The sequence below is a fragment of the Blennius ocellaris genome (assembly GCF_963422515.1).
Source record: "Blennius ocellaris genome assembly, contig: SCAFFOLD_447, whole genome shotgun sequence".
Classification (NCBI taxonomy): Eukaryota; Metazoa; Chordata; class Actinopteri; order Blenniiformes; family Blenniidae; genus Blennius; species Blennius ocellaris.
The window spans coordinates 1-12,500 of NW_027662206.1; the positions used below are offsets into that span (position 1 = coordinate 1).

At 50.1% G+C, this 12,500-nt stretch overlaps 1 protein-coding gene across 1 annotated transcript in view; it reads right to left on the minus strand.

Annotated features, from left to right (window-relative positions):
• Positions 1-4: 4 nt before the first annotated feature.
• The window catches only part of LOC308148120 (cadherin-11-like), a gene marked incomplete at both ends in the record, with an annotated part of 12,989 nt that continues 493 nt past the window's right edge, over positions 5-12,500 (minus strand). The window contains 9 exon segments of the mRNA XM_080521554.1: positions 5-234; positions 1,966-1,991; positions 1,993-2,075; positions 3,657-3,695; positions 3,697-3,729; positions 3,731-3,781; positions 5,206-5,341; positions 6,331-6,470; positions 6,561-6,674. Of these exon segments, the coding sequence (XP_080377680.1) occupies positions 5-234; positions 1,966-1,991; positions 1,993-2,075; positions 3,657-3,695; positions 3,697-3,729; positions 3,731-3,781; positions 5,206-5,341; positions 6,331-6,470; positions 6,561-6,674 (852 nt within the window).

The following is a 12,500-nucleotide window of genomic DNA, read 5'->3' on the forward strand; positions in this document are numbered from 1 at the left end:
AGGCCAGGATGGCGATGAGGGCGCCGGTGCTGAGGCCGGCCGGCAGCACGTAGGGCTCCACGTTGCAGGACAGGATGGTGTCCTTGCTGTCGCAGGAGCACACGCGTATGGTCAGCGTGTTGGTGCTGCTCAGCGCCGGGAAGCCGTTGTCGCTGATCTCGACCGGCAGCGAGTAGACGTCCTGCGTCAGCCGGCCGAAACCCTTACGCATCACGTAGATACTGGCCGTGCTGTCTGTGGGGGGTGGGGGGGGTGGGGAGGGAGGGAGAGGGAGAGAGCAAGAGAGAGAGAGAGGGAGGGAGTTAGAGGGAGAGGGAGGGAGTTAGAGAGGGAGAGAGTTAGAGAGGGAGAGAGGGAGGGAGTTAGAGAGGGAGAGAGTTAGAGAGGGAGAGAGGGAGGGAGTTAGAGAGGGAGAGGGAGGGAGAGAGTTAGAGAGAGAGAGGGAGGGAGTTAGAGAGAGTTAGAGGGAGAGAGGGAGGGAGTTAGAGGGAGAGAGTTAGAGAGAGAGAGGGAGAGAGTTAGAGAGGGAGAGAGGGAGGGAGTTAGAGAGAGAGAGGGAGGGAGTTAGAGGGAGAGAGGGAGGGAGAGAGTTAGAGAGAGAGAGGGAGGGAGTTAGAGAGAGTTAGAGGGAGAGAGGGAGGGAGTTAGAGGGAGAGAGTTAGAGAGAGAGAGGGAGAGAGTTAGAGAGGGAGAGAGGGAGGGAGTTAGAGAGAGAGAGGGAGGGAGTTAGAGAGGGGGAGAGAGTTAGAGAGAGAGAGGGAGGGAGTTAGAGAGAGTTAGAGGGAGAGAGGGAGAGAGTTGGAGAGAGAGAGAGAGAGGGAGGGAGTTAGAGAGGGAGAGAGGGGGGAGGGAGAGAGAGAAAGAGGGAGGGAGGGAGGGAGAGAGATTTAAAGACGATGGTGACGGAGGCGTCATGTTTGAACTGTAGAAAAAACCAGAAAACACAATGTCCAGGCAGAAAAACCGTAATAAAGCAACATGAAAGGATCAAAGGACGAGATGAAGACGTCCAGGATGTCTCGTGCTCTGGTTTCTATTGACGCCGTCTAAGAATCGTGTTTTTCTCGTCGACATGAGGATTAAATTGTGAATCAAGCCAGAGTGACGTTCTTCTAATCACCTTTGTTGTGCTGCTTGTCCGTGTGGAGTTTACATGTTCTCTCTGTGTTTAGTCGTGTCAAGTCCAATCCGGGTTTTGATTAAAAGCACAGATGTCGTGGAGGATTCCCACTCAACCTGCTGGAAAACGCTTCCCGCTTTCCAAAATAATATAATAATATATACACAGTCAAACTATTTTTTATTTATTTTTTGAATGAAATCCATAAATCTAGCAGCTTTTCAGACATAAATGGAGAAAAATAACCAGGAGGAAAGACGATGCGTCTGAAAATAAAACGAAAAAACTGAACTGACGGCATCACGAGTGGGTGTTTTCAAAAAGTTGTGTTTTGGTGCCAGTTTACACGACGACACGTCGTGATTTCTACGCGACTGTGTTAGATAACCTCTGTTTCTGTATCGGGCTCAGTGTTTCTCCTCATCTGCATCTACATTTTCTTCTCTGTTCTCCCTCCTCCTCCTCCTCCTCCTCCTCCTCCTCCTCCTCCTCCCGTTCTCTCCATTCTTTCGCTGTCGCTCCCAAAGCACACCAAACTTAATTCAATCAGTCGTTCCCCTCAGATATATGTACAGACGGACAGAGACCCCATCGCAATTAATCCAGGCCGCAGGGCGTGTGCGCGTGCGTGTGCGTGTGCGTGTGCGTGTGCGTGTGTGTGTGTGTGTGTGTGTGTGTGTGTGTGTGACTCAGAGCACCTGCTGATTCCTACAAGGTACCATGAGCCTCCATCTGCTGCTGCTTTCATCTGGTCGGAGCGACGGAGCGCATGACCAGAGGAAAGAGAGAGCGAGAGAGAGAGAGGGAGCGAGAGAGAGAGAGAGAGAGAGGAAGCGTCCGTCTACCTCGGTTGTCTTTGAGGGAGAAGTTGAGCGACTTCGGGGGCGAGGCTGAAGGTGAAGTGCTGCCGGTGCGCCATCTCGTCCTTGTCCACCGCGCTCACCGTCTCGATCACCTGGACACAAGCACAGCGGGGACATGGCTCACTGCCGCCTCGTCCTGGTGGGCGGGGCTTACAGAGGACGCCGTGGGGCGACGACCTCAAATACAGAAACATGGACGGTAGTCCACCAGCCGCTCGTCTCATCCAGGACTTACACTAACGTTCAATCATAAAGAATCACCTGTTCTTAGTAGTTAACCAAATCTATTTCTTTTGTTTGTATGTTTGCATTTTTATTATTATTATTATTATTATTGTTATTGTTATTCTGATAGCTTTTTCACTATTTTTATTTTATTAGTATTAATATTTTGTATATTATTATTATTATTAATAATAATTTTCCCCCACTATTTTAATTTTATTAGTATTAATATTTTATTATCATAATGTTTTACTATTTTTTATTTTATTAGTATTAATATTTTTTATATTATTATTATTATTGTTATTATTATTATTATATTTTTCTCACTATTTTTATTTTATTTTATTAGTAATATTTTTTAAATTATTATTATTATTATTGCTATTGTATTTTATCTAAGTTTATTTAGGTCGACAGGCATTTATTAGTTTTAATTTGCTCTTTTTGTGAAATGTCTATATTTTCATGAACTCCTCGCCGGAAGGGTGAAACCAAAGGTCACGACGCCGTCCTGATTTGAAGGGGAGGTGCATTTTTCTTTTTTTTTTACATTCGTCTCATTCATTAGTTTTTGCATTAGTCGACATTCGATTCATTTTAAACTGATCATTTTACGTGTTTCGATAACAACTTCAAGTCGCAAAATAAACTGAATATAAATGGCGTCACGTCAGGATGAAGGTAAAGACGAACAGAGAAACTGGCTTCATTGAGGCAAAAGGCAAATTTACAGCGGAATCCATCATTTGTGGTGGAAAAACTGTCAAAAGTCATTGTTCGAGAAAATAAGATCACAAACACCAATTTCAAACGACGCCTCCGCCTTATCTGAGGTATAACCACGTTTTGACCTCTTGTAGCCCAAGTGGAGGCTCATTTACTGGTCGTTTCATCACCGCTACAACCAGAAGCTCCATCAGAAGCTCCGTCAGAAGCTCCACCTGAAGCTCCGTCAGAGGCTCCGTCAGAAGCTCCACCTGAAGCTCCGTCAGAGGCTCCACCAGAAGCTCCGTCAGAAGCTCCGTCAGAAGCTCCACCAGAAGCTCCGTCAGAAGCTCCACCAGAAGCTCCGTCAGAAGCTCCGTCAGAAGCTCCACCAGAAGCTCCGTCAGAAGCTCCGCCAGAAGCTCTGTCAGAAGCTCCATCAGAAGCTCCGTCAGAAGCTCCACCAGAAGCTCCGTCAGAAGCTCCGCCAGAAGCTCCGTCAGAAGCTCCGTCAGAAGCTCCACCAGAAGCTCCGTCAGAAGCTCCGTCAGAAGCTCCGCCAGAAGCTCCGTCAGAAGCTCCGTCAGAAGCTCCGTCAGAAGCTCCACCAGAAGCTCCCGTCAGAAGCTCCGTCAGAAGCTCCATCAGAAGCTCCGTCAGAAGCTCCGTCAGAAGCTCCACCAGAAGCTCCGTCAGAAGCTCCACCATGTTTGACGGCGTGTTGCCATGGCGACCCGTACCTTCCCCGGCGCCACGTTCTCGCACATCAGGACCTCGTTGTTTGGTGGCGAACTCCGGCGGGTTGTCGTTCACAGTCTTTCACTTTGATGTTGACGCGCACCTTGGTGTCCTGGTGGTGCCCCCCCTGCAGGGCAAGGCGGCACAGAGGAGCGTCAGTCGGGACGAACGTCACAACGATGAAGACAAAACGACGCGTGAAGAGTTAAACCCAACGCTGCAACAGAACCGAGGCCGTCTGAGGCGCCGCCTCCTCCTCTGCATACTTGTGATTCTAGCTAGCGCCAGTTTTTTCCGCTACCCTGTTATTACCAGGCTGCTTATTTTTTTTTTTTATTTTAGCCTCTCGGGGTCTGTCCGCGGTCGGCGAGGCCCCCGACGGGCCCAGCCTTGTGGGCGGCGAGCCCGTTTCCGTCGGTAACCACGCGGCGCTCGGCGAGTCTGGAGCTCCGCCACAGGATAGCAGGGTGGAGCCGCTGCGGCCGGCGGCGAGGGGTTGAGTAACGTGAGCTCTGGAGGGGCCCCGCTTCCACCCCTCCACCCCTCTGGTTCTACCCCTCCACTTCCACCCCTCCACCCCTCTGGTTCTACCCCTCCACTTCCACCCCTCCACCCTTCTGGTTTTACCCCTCCACTTCCACCCTCTGGTTCTACCCCTCCACTTCCACCCCTCCACCCCTCTGGTTCTACCCCTCCACTTCCACCCCTCCACCCCTCTGGTTCTACCCCTCCACTTCCACCCCTCTACTTCCACCCCTCCATCCCTCTGGTTCTACCCCTCCACCCCTCTGGTTCTACCCCTCCACTTCCACCCCTCTACTTCCACCCCTCCATCCCTCTGGTTCTACCCCTCCACCCCTCTGGTTCTACCCCTCCACTTCCACCCCTCCACCCCTCTGGTTCAACCCCTCCACTTCCACCCCTCCACCCCTCTGGTTCTACCCCTCCACTTCCACCCCTCCACCCCTCTACTTCCACCCCTCCATCCCTCTGGTTCTACCCCTCCACTTCCACCCCTCCATCCCTCTGGTTCTACCCCTCCACTTCCACCCCTCTGGCTCCACCCCTCCACCCCCCTCTGTCTCCACCCCTCTGGTTCTACCCCTCCACTTCCACCCCTCCACTCCACTTCCACCCCTCCACCCCCCTCTGTCTCCACCCCTCCACCCCCCTCTGTCTCCACCCCTCCACTTCCACCCCTCTGGGCTCCACCCCTCAGCTTCCACCTCTCCACTTCCACCCCTCTGGCTCCACCCCTCCACTTCCTCTGGTTCCACCCCTCCACTTCCACCCCTCTGGCTCCACCCCTCCACCCCCACCCCTCCGCCTCAACCAAGCAAATACAAGTTATCTTGCGGTACTTTCAGTCTATTGACTTCATTTTTCCACTTCTTGTTCGTCAGCGTCACTGAACGCCGCCGGCCTTTGAAGGACGAAGGTTGAAAGCAGTGTATCGCCAACGACACCGTGACGAGTCCGAACGTTTTTTTTAGTTGCTGGCGCCATGACTGTTGCATGTGCGTGCGTGTGTGTGTGTGTGTGTGTCGTACCGATCTCGGTGGCCGACACCGATATGTTGTGCCAGGCCTGCGACTCCCGGTCCAGCGGTCTGGTGGTGCTGATCATACCGTCGTCTGAGTTGACGGAGAAGAACTGTTCCACGTCGGTGTAGCGAGGGATCATGTACCTGCAGGGGGGGGGGGGGGGGGGGGGGGGGGGGGGGGGGGGTGGGGGGAGACCAGAACCTTCCGTCACGGGGTTGCATGAAATCCAGATTCAGATTCAGATTCACGTTATTAATCCCTCGGGACGACTCCCACAGGGAAATTCGAGTTCCAGCAGCTTTAACAGGACAGGAGCAGCACACAGAGATCAAAGAATACAAAAATAAATCAAATAGGATAAGTCTAAAAAAAAAAAAAAAGACAAATGCTTATGTACAAAATTATGTAGACTCTTCACTAACCTTAACTAAGTAGAAATAGCAAAAGAAGAAGAACTCCAAGTAAAATTGAGAAAACTCTGGTTTATTTTCCAGTTGAAATGTTTCAGCGTCACACATGTAATTATAATAAAAAACATAACAGTCAGTCTTCACCATTTTTTTCTCCTGCTGCTTGAAGTTGCAATGTAAATATTGAAAGTTTTTCGTCACGACATTAAATGCTGAGTTTTTTCCATCAACCTTCCTAAAACTGCTGGATTATAAAATGAATAAACGCATGTGGACTTTAATATGGTTGGTTTTGTGTACGAAATTGGAAATTCTCTCAAGTATGAGGAAAAAATGGCCGGTCGAGTTTATTGTTGTTTGTATTTTGTTGTTTTTAAGACTTCTTCAGTGTCTCGGTTTTCCAAATTTTCCTTTTTTAGCCTGAAACTTCAGCCATTTCTTCTTCCTTGTGTCTTTTGTTTGATAAACACCCACAAATTACTCTTAGAATTCATTCATGTGAGGGAGAAAAAAACTACATTTAAGTGAGATTACATTCGATGCTTAAAGAAAATTCTTACACCCCTTTGAAATCCACGACTTTGTCTTTCAAGATCAAAGACTTTAGAGTCTGTGTGACTTTTTGCTCAGTTTTATTCTGGATTGTACTGAAGAACATAAAACGTCCTCGGTATTGGCAGGTATAGTTTTTCCCTTGCGCACGCCCTGTAGGGCCGCCGTACCTGACTGGGTTGTTGGCGACGTCGGTGTCCTTGGCGTGGACGCGTCCCACCATGGTGCCTTGAGGCGCGTTCTCCTCCACCTCGAAGGTGTAGCTGGGAGCGACGAACACCGGAGGCTCGTCCGCGTCCTCCACCGAGATCTGGACGGGCGGAGAGAGAGAGACGCCGCGTTAAAAAGAGGGCGGAACTACAGGGTTGAACAAAACCAAACAAAAAAAACAAACCGTCACCTTTATCGTGGCCTCGTCTTTGTAGGGTCCCCACGCCAGGAACTGCGGGTCGATGTGGGGGTTGGAACCCTCCACCTTCAGGGTGTAGGACCGTTTGGTCTCAAAGTCCACCGGCTGAGGAGGAAACACAAAACAGGCACTTTTTAAATTTTATTATGCTGCTGAAATCCTCTCCATGTCCTCTGCAGCGGCGGCGGAGAGCCTGTGGTCGGGGTGCTGCTGTACCGCCGGCGCCCCGCAGGGGGAGCTGTGGCCTCACGGATGGAACGGGGCCCGCCGTGAGGCCTCTGCTGTTCCAGAGCAGCGGTGAACCGGGGGGGGGGGGGGGGGGTGTAACCCACATTCTGGCTTTCGTTTCACAACGATTGTGTATGGCGTGATGTGGCAGGAGGATGATGTGATCACGAGTCGTTTGGTTGGTTTCCGTGACGACCAGGTGAAAAAAAAACAACAGTCCGTCCGTAATGAGGCGGGATGAGGTCTGGGACCCTGACGTGACAGTAGACGTCCGGCCCCGCTTTTATTGGTCACAGCTTCTTTTTTTTTTTTAATTAAGGAGATGTCGTCGTTTAAAACACCTTTGTTTGTTTGTTTGTTGTTGTTTAGGTTGGAACGCTGACACTCAATCTGCTCTTATTGAGCCGAGCTTCAAATCACTTCCTCTGCATTGGAGGAGCTGCTGCCTTGTAATGGCCTTGATGGGGAATTGATTTGCGTTTTGTTTGTTTGTTTGTTTGTTTGTTGTTGGTTTTTTTTCCTCCCCGAGGCTTGAGGATCGGCGCTATGAGTCGTCCTCCCTCCTCCTCCTCCTCTTTGCTCGGAGACAAAGCTTCTCGGTCGGCACGTGAGCCGGCGGCCATTGTGTGAAGGCGAAAACCCGAGTGCTGCTTTTCTGCCGCGATTACCGACGACTCGTTTAGCGCCGGCGGCGCTACGCTTTGCTCCGTGTGCGACGCCGCCGCCATCGCGGCGAGCAGCGCTTTGTGCTTCAGACCCAGATAATAAACAGCAGCAGGAGGAGCGGGGCCATAGACCTATAGAACTAGAAGCTAATGACGCTAGCAGCAGGAGGAGCAGGGCCATAGACCTATAGAACTAAAAGCTACTGACGCTAGCAGCAGGAGGAGCAGGGCCATAGACCTATAGAACTAGAAGCTACTGACGCTAGCAGCAGGAGGAGCAGGGCCATAGACGTATAGAACTAGAAGCTACTGGCGCTAGCAGCAGGAGGAGCAGGATCATAGACCTATAGAACTAGAAGCTACTGACGCCAGCAGCAGGAGGACCGGGGCCATAGACCTATAGAACTAGAAGCTACTGACGCTAGCAGTAGGAGGAGCAGGGTCATAGACCTATAGAACTAGAAGCTAATGACGCTAGCAGCAGGAGGAGCAGGGCCATAGACCTATAGAACTAAAAGCTACTGGCGCTAGCAGCAGGAGGAGCAGGGCCATAGACGTATAGAACTAGAAGCTACTGACGCTAGCAGCAGGAGGAGCAGGGCCATAGACCTATAGAACTAGAAGCTACTGACGCTAGCAGCAGGAGGAGCAGGGCCATAGACGTATAGAACTAGAAGCTACTGGCGCTAGCAGCAGGAGGAGCAGGATCATAGACCTATAGAACTAGAAGCTACTGACGCCAGCAGCAGGAGGACCGGGGCCATAGACCTATAGAACTAGAAGCTACTGACGCTAGCAGCAGGAGGAGCAGGGCCATAGACCTATAGAACTAGAAGCTACTGACGCTAGCAGCAGGAGGAGCAGGGCCATAGACCTATAGAACTAGAAGCTACTGACGCTAGCAGCAGGAGGAGCAGGGCCATAGACGTATAGAACTAGAAGCTACTGGCGCTAGCAGCAGGAGGAGCGGGGCCATAGACCTATAGAACTAGAAGCTAATGACGCTAGCAGCAGGAGGAGCAGGATCATAGACCTATAGAACTAGAAGCTACTGACGCCAGCAGCAGGAGGACCGGGGCCATAGACCTATAGAACTAGAAGCTACTGGCGCTAGCAGCAGGAGGAGCGGGGCCATAGACCTATAGAACTAGAAGCTAATGACGCTAGCAGCAGGAGGAGCGGGGCTATAGACCTATAGAACTAGAAGCTACTGACGCCAGCAGCAGGAGGACCGGGGCCATAGACCTATAGAACTAGAAGCTACTGGCGCTAGCAGCAGGAGGAGCGGGGCCATAGACCTATAGAACTAGAAGCTACTGACACTAGCAGGAGCAGACCCATAGACCTATAGAACTAGAAGCTACTGACGCTAGCAGCGGGAGGAGCAGGGTCATAGACCTATAGAACTAGAAGCTACTGACGCTAGCAGCAGGAGGAGCAGTGCCATAGACCTATAGAACTAGAAGCTACTGACGCTAGCAGCGGGAGGATCGGGGTCATAGAGCTATAGAACTAGAAGCTTATGACGCTAGCAGCAGGAGGAGCAGGGCCATAGACCAATAGAACTAGAAGCTACTGACACTAGCAGCAGCAGGAGCGGGATCATAGACCTATAGAACTAGAAGCTAGAAATCAGAAATTTGACGATGATGTCGTTGTCAAATTCTATTTATAGAAACTGCTGATCTGTGTGAAAATCCTTGACCTACGTCTGAGGCAGGGAATCCTGACAATTACAAAGATAAAAGATAAGATAAGCTTTTATTGATGTCACAAAGGACAAATGTACTATATGATTATACTGTGACTATATGTGACTATTTCTGACTATAAAGATGTGTTGTTAATGGAGATCAAAGCCCCCCCCCCTCCCCCGGTGACAGTGTTTAATGTGAACCACTACAGGTATGACGGCGGAGGAGTGGAGGGTGGAGGAGTGGAGGTGACCCAGTTCTTTCATTTCCCCTCCTCCGTCTCTCTCTCTCTCTCTCTCTCTCTCTCTCTCTCTCTCTCTCTCTTGCTCCTCTTCTCAGCCACTCGCTCTCCGTGCAATCAGCCTGAGATAATGACAATAATAATACTGGCCCCGCCCCCTTCACCATCGCTTCCTCTCACACACACACACACACACACACACACACACACACACACACACACACACACACACACACACACACACACACACACAGCTCCTTAATATGCCGTGGACTGCTTTCGTCAGGACACAGTTGAAAGAGAATAGCTGATGAAAGCTCACCCACACGTGTGTGTGTGTGTGTGTGTGTGTGTGTGTGTGTGTGTGTGTGTGTGTGTGTGTGTGTGTGTGTGTGTGTGTGTGTGTGTGTGTGTGTGTGTGTGTGTGTGTGTGCGTGCGTGCGTGCGTGCGTGCGTGCGTGCGTGCGTGCGTGCGTGCGTGCGTGCGTGCGTGTGTGTGTGTGTGAGAGGAGAGAGAATGGAGATTAGCGAAGGCGACTCTTGATGCTGATTTGAAGTGTGTGAAGGTGCGACGCCGCGTGTAAACGCACCGCCGCACCGCGACGCCTCCACGGGGGAAAGTTCTGATTTCCCCTGTGTGTGTGTGTGTGTGTGTGTGTGTGTGTGTGTGTAGGAGGGTCATATTGAGTACACACTCTCTCTCTGATGTGCATCTACATGGTTCAGTGCTCTCATCAGATTGAGAGGAGAGAGACCTTCCTTCCTCCCTTCCTCCCTTCCTTCCTCCCCTCTTCCTTCCTTCCTACCTTCCTTCCCCCCTTCCTTCCTTCCTCCCCTCTTCCTTCCTTCCTACCTTCCTTCCCCCCTTCCTTCCTTCCTTCCTTCCTCCCCACCTTCCTTCCTTCCTTTCCCCCTTCCCCCCTTCCTTCCTCCCCACCTTCCTTCCTTCCTCCCCCTTCCTTCCTTCCTCCCTTCCTTCCTTCCTCCCTTCCTTCCGTCCTTCCTTCCTTCCTTCCTCCCCCCTTCCTTCCGTCCTTCCTTCCTTCCTTCCTCCCCCCTTCCTTCCTTCCTCCCTTCCTTCCTTCCTTCCCCCTTCCTTCCTACCTTCCTTCCTCCTTCCTTCCTTCCTTCCTTCCTCCCCACCTTCCCCCTTCCTTCCTCCCCACCTTCCCCCTTCCTTCCTCCCCACCTTCCTTCCTTCCTTCCTTCCTCCCCCCCTTCCTTCCATCCTACCTTCTTTCCTCACCCCTTCCTTCCTTCCTTCCTTCCTACCTTCCTTCCTTCCTTCCTACCTTCCTTCCTTCATCCTTCCTTCCTTCCTCCCTTGTTAAAAGTTAAAACTTTGGTTGAAAAACGCACGTTTTTGGAGACGCTGTGACTCCGTCTCCATGGAAACGAGATAAAATGCCACAGCCGCGGTGAGCGGTTGTTCTGCACGTGCTCAGTAGGTGGACGGTAAGGTTTCCTCCGTCCACACGGAGACGGGAGCAGGAAGAAACCGAAGCCTTCCTGCAGGTCGACTGTTTTTAGACCAAAGAGCATCTTTACAATCCGCCTGGCGGCACAAAACACACATCTGGACGTCATGACGACGGCGGCGGCGGCGCTGCTCACACACTGACATCATGACTGGAGATGCTAGTTTTTTACTTTTTTATTTTTTTTTAACCGAGAGACTCGGAGGTCGGCGCCGCGGGAGGGAGGAGGAAGATTCAGCTCGTAATCCTGACCTGCGGCTGCACACACAACCGTGTGTGTGTGTGTGTGTGTGTGTGTGTGTGTGTGTGTGTGTGTGTGTGTGTGTGTGTGTGTGTGTGTGTGTGTGTGTGTGTGTGTGTGTGTGTGTGTGTGTGTGTGTGTGTGTGTGTGTGTGTGTGTGAAAGAACGAGGGACCAGCTTGTGTGCGATCAGAGGGTGAAGGAGCTGCAGAAAGAGTGAGAAGAAAGTAATTGTGTGTGCTGAGCTGGATCACTGAGAGCGACAGTGTGTGTGTGTGTGTGTGTGTGTGTGTGTGTGTGTGTGTGTGTGTGTGTGTGTGTGTGTGTGTGTGTGTGAACCATGACAGTTAAGACACTCCACTGTTCACATCAAACACAGAAGAGGAACTACTTTTTTGTCTCCGGAGGAGAAACGCTGGTGTTTTGTTGTTGTGTATTTGTTGTTGTGTATACGTCGTTTGTGACGTCGTTTAGACGTCGTTTGTGACGTCATTGTGACGTGTTTGTGATGTCATTGTGATGTCGTTTGTGACGTGTTTGTGATGTCATTGTGATGTCGTTTAGACGTCATTGTGACGTCATTGTGACGTTGTTTGTGATGTCATTGTGACGTCGTTTGTGACGTGTTTGTGATGTCATTGTGACATCGTTTAGACGTCATTGTGACGTCGTTTGTGATGTCATTGTGACGTCGTTTGTGATGTCATTGTGACGTGTTTGTGATGTCATTGTGACGTCGTTTAGACGTCATTGTGATGTGTTTGTGACGTCATTGTGACATGTTTGTGATGTCATTGTGACGTCGTTTGTGACGTCATTGTGACATGTTTGTGACGTCATTGTGACGTCGTTTAGATGTCGTTTGTGACGACATTGTGACGTGTTTGTGACGTCGTTTGTGACGTCGTTTCCTCCACCAGGAGGTTTTAAAAGTTGTCTGATTTTTCTCATTTTGATCAAAGGGAGAACTGGTTACATTTTTGTTGCAAGTAATTGTTACATGTTTACATTTTCGCTTCGCTGATCCTGTCACTTTAAATGACAAGTGCATTGTGGGTAAACGGAGTCGTGGCTCGTTTTGGTTTATTGAAGTGCAGTTTGTTATTTTCTCGCTGAGTCAGCAAGTTAAAGAGTCGGAGAGTGAAAATAAATCCCAATCACGATTATTTACACAATTATGTCTTTGAACTTGGAAAAGCATTTATTGAGCAGTTTACAAAAAAATATTATTAAATATTAAATATTCTTGTTAAATATATAAAATATATCTTGTAATGTAAAAAATAAAGTGTTTTACTGCACTCAATCTTTTGAAAACAAGAAATAAATTAAATATAATAAGAGAAAGCACCAAGTTCGATTGTTTTTATGGTGACTGTCAAAAT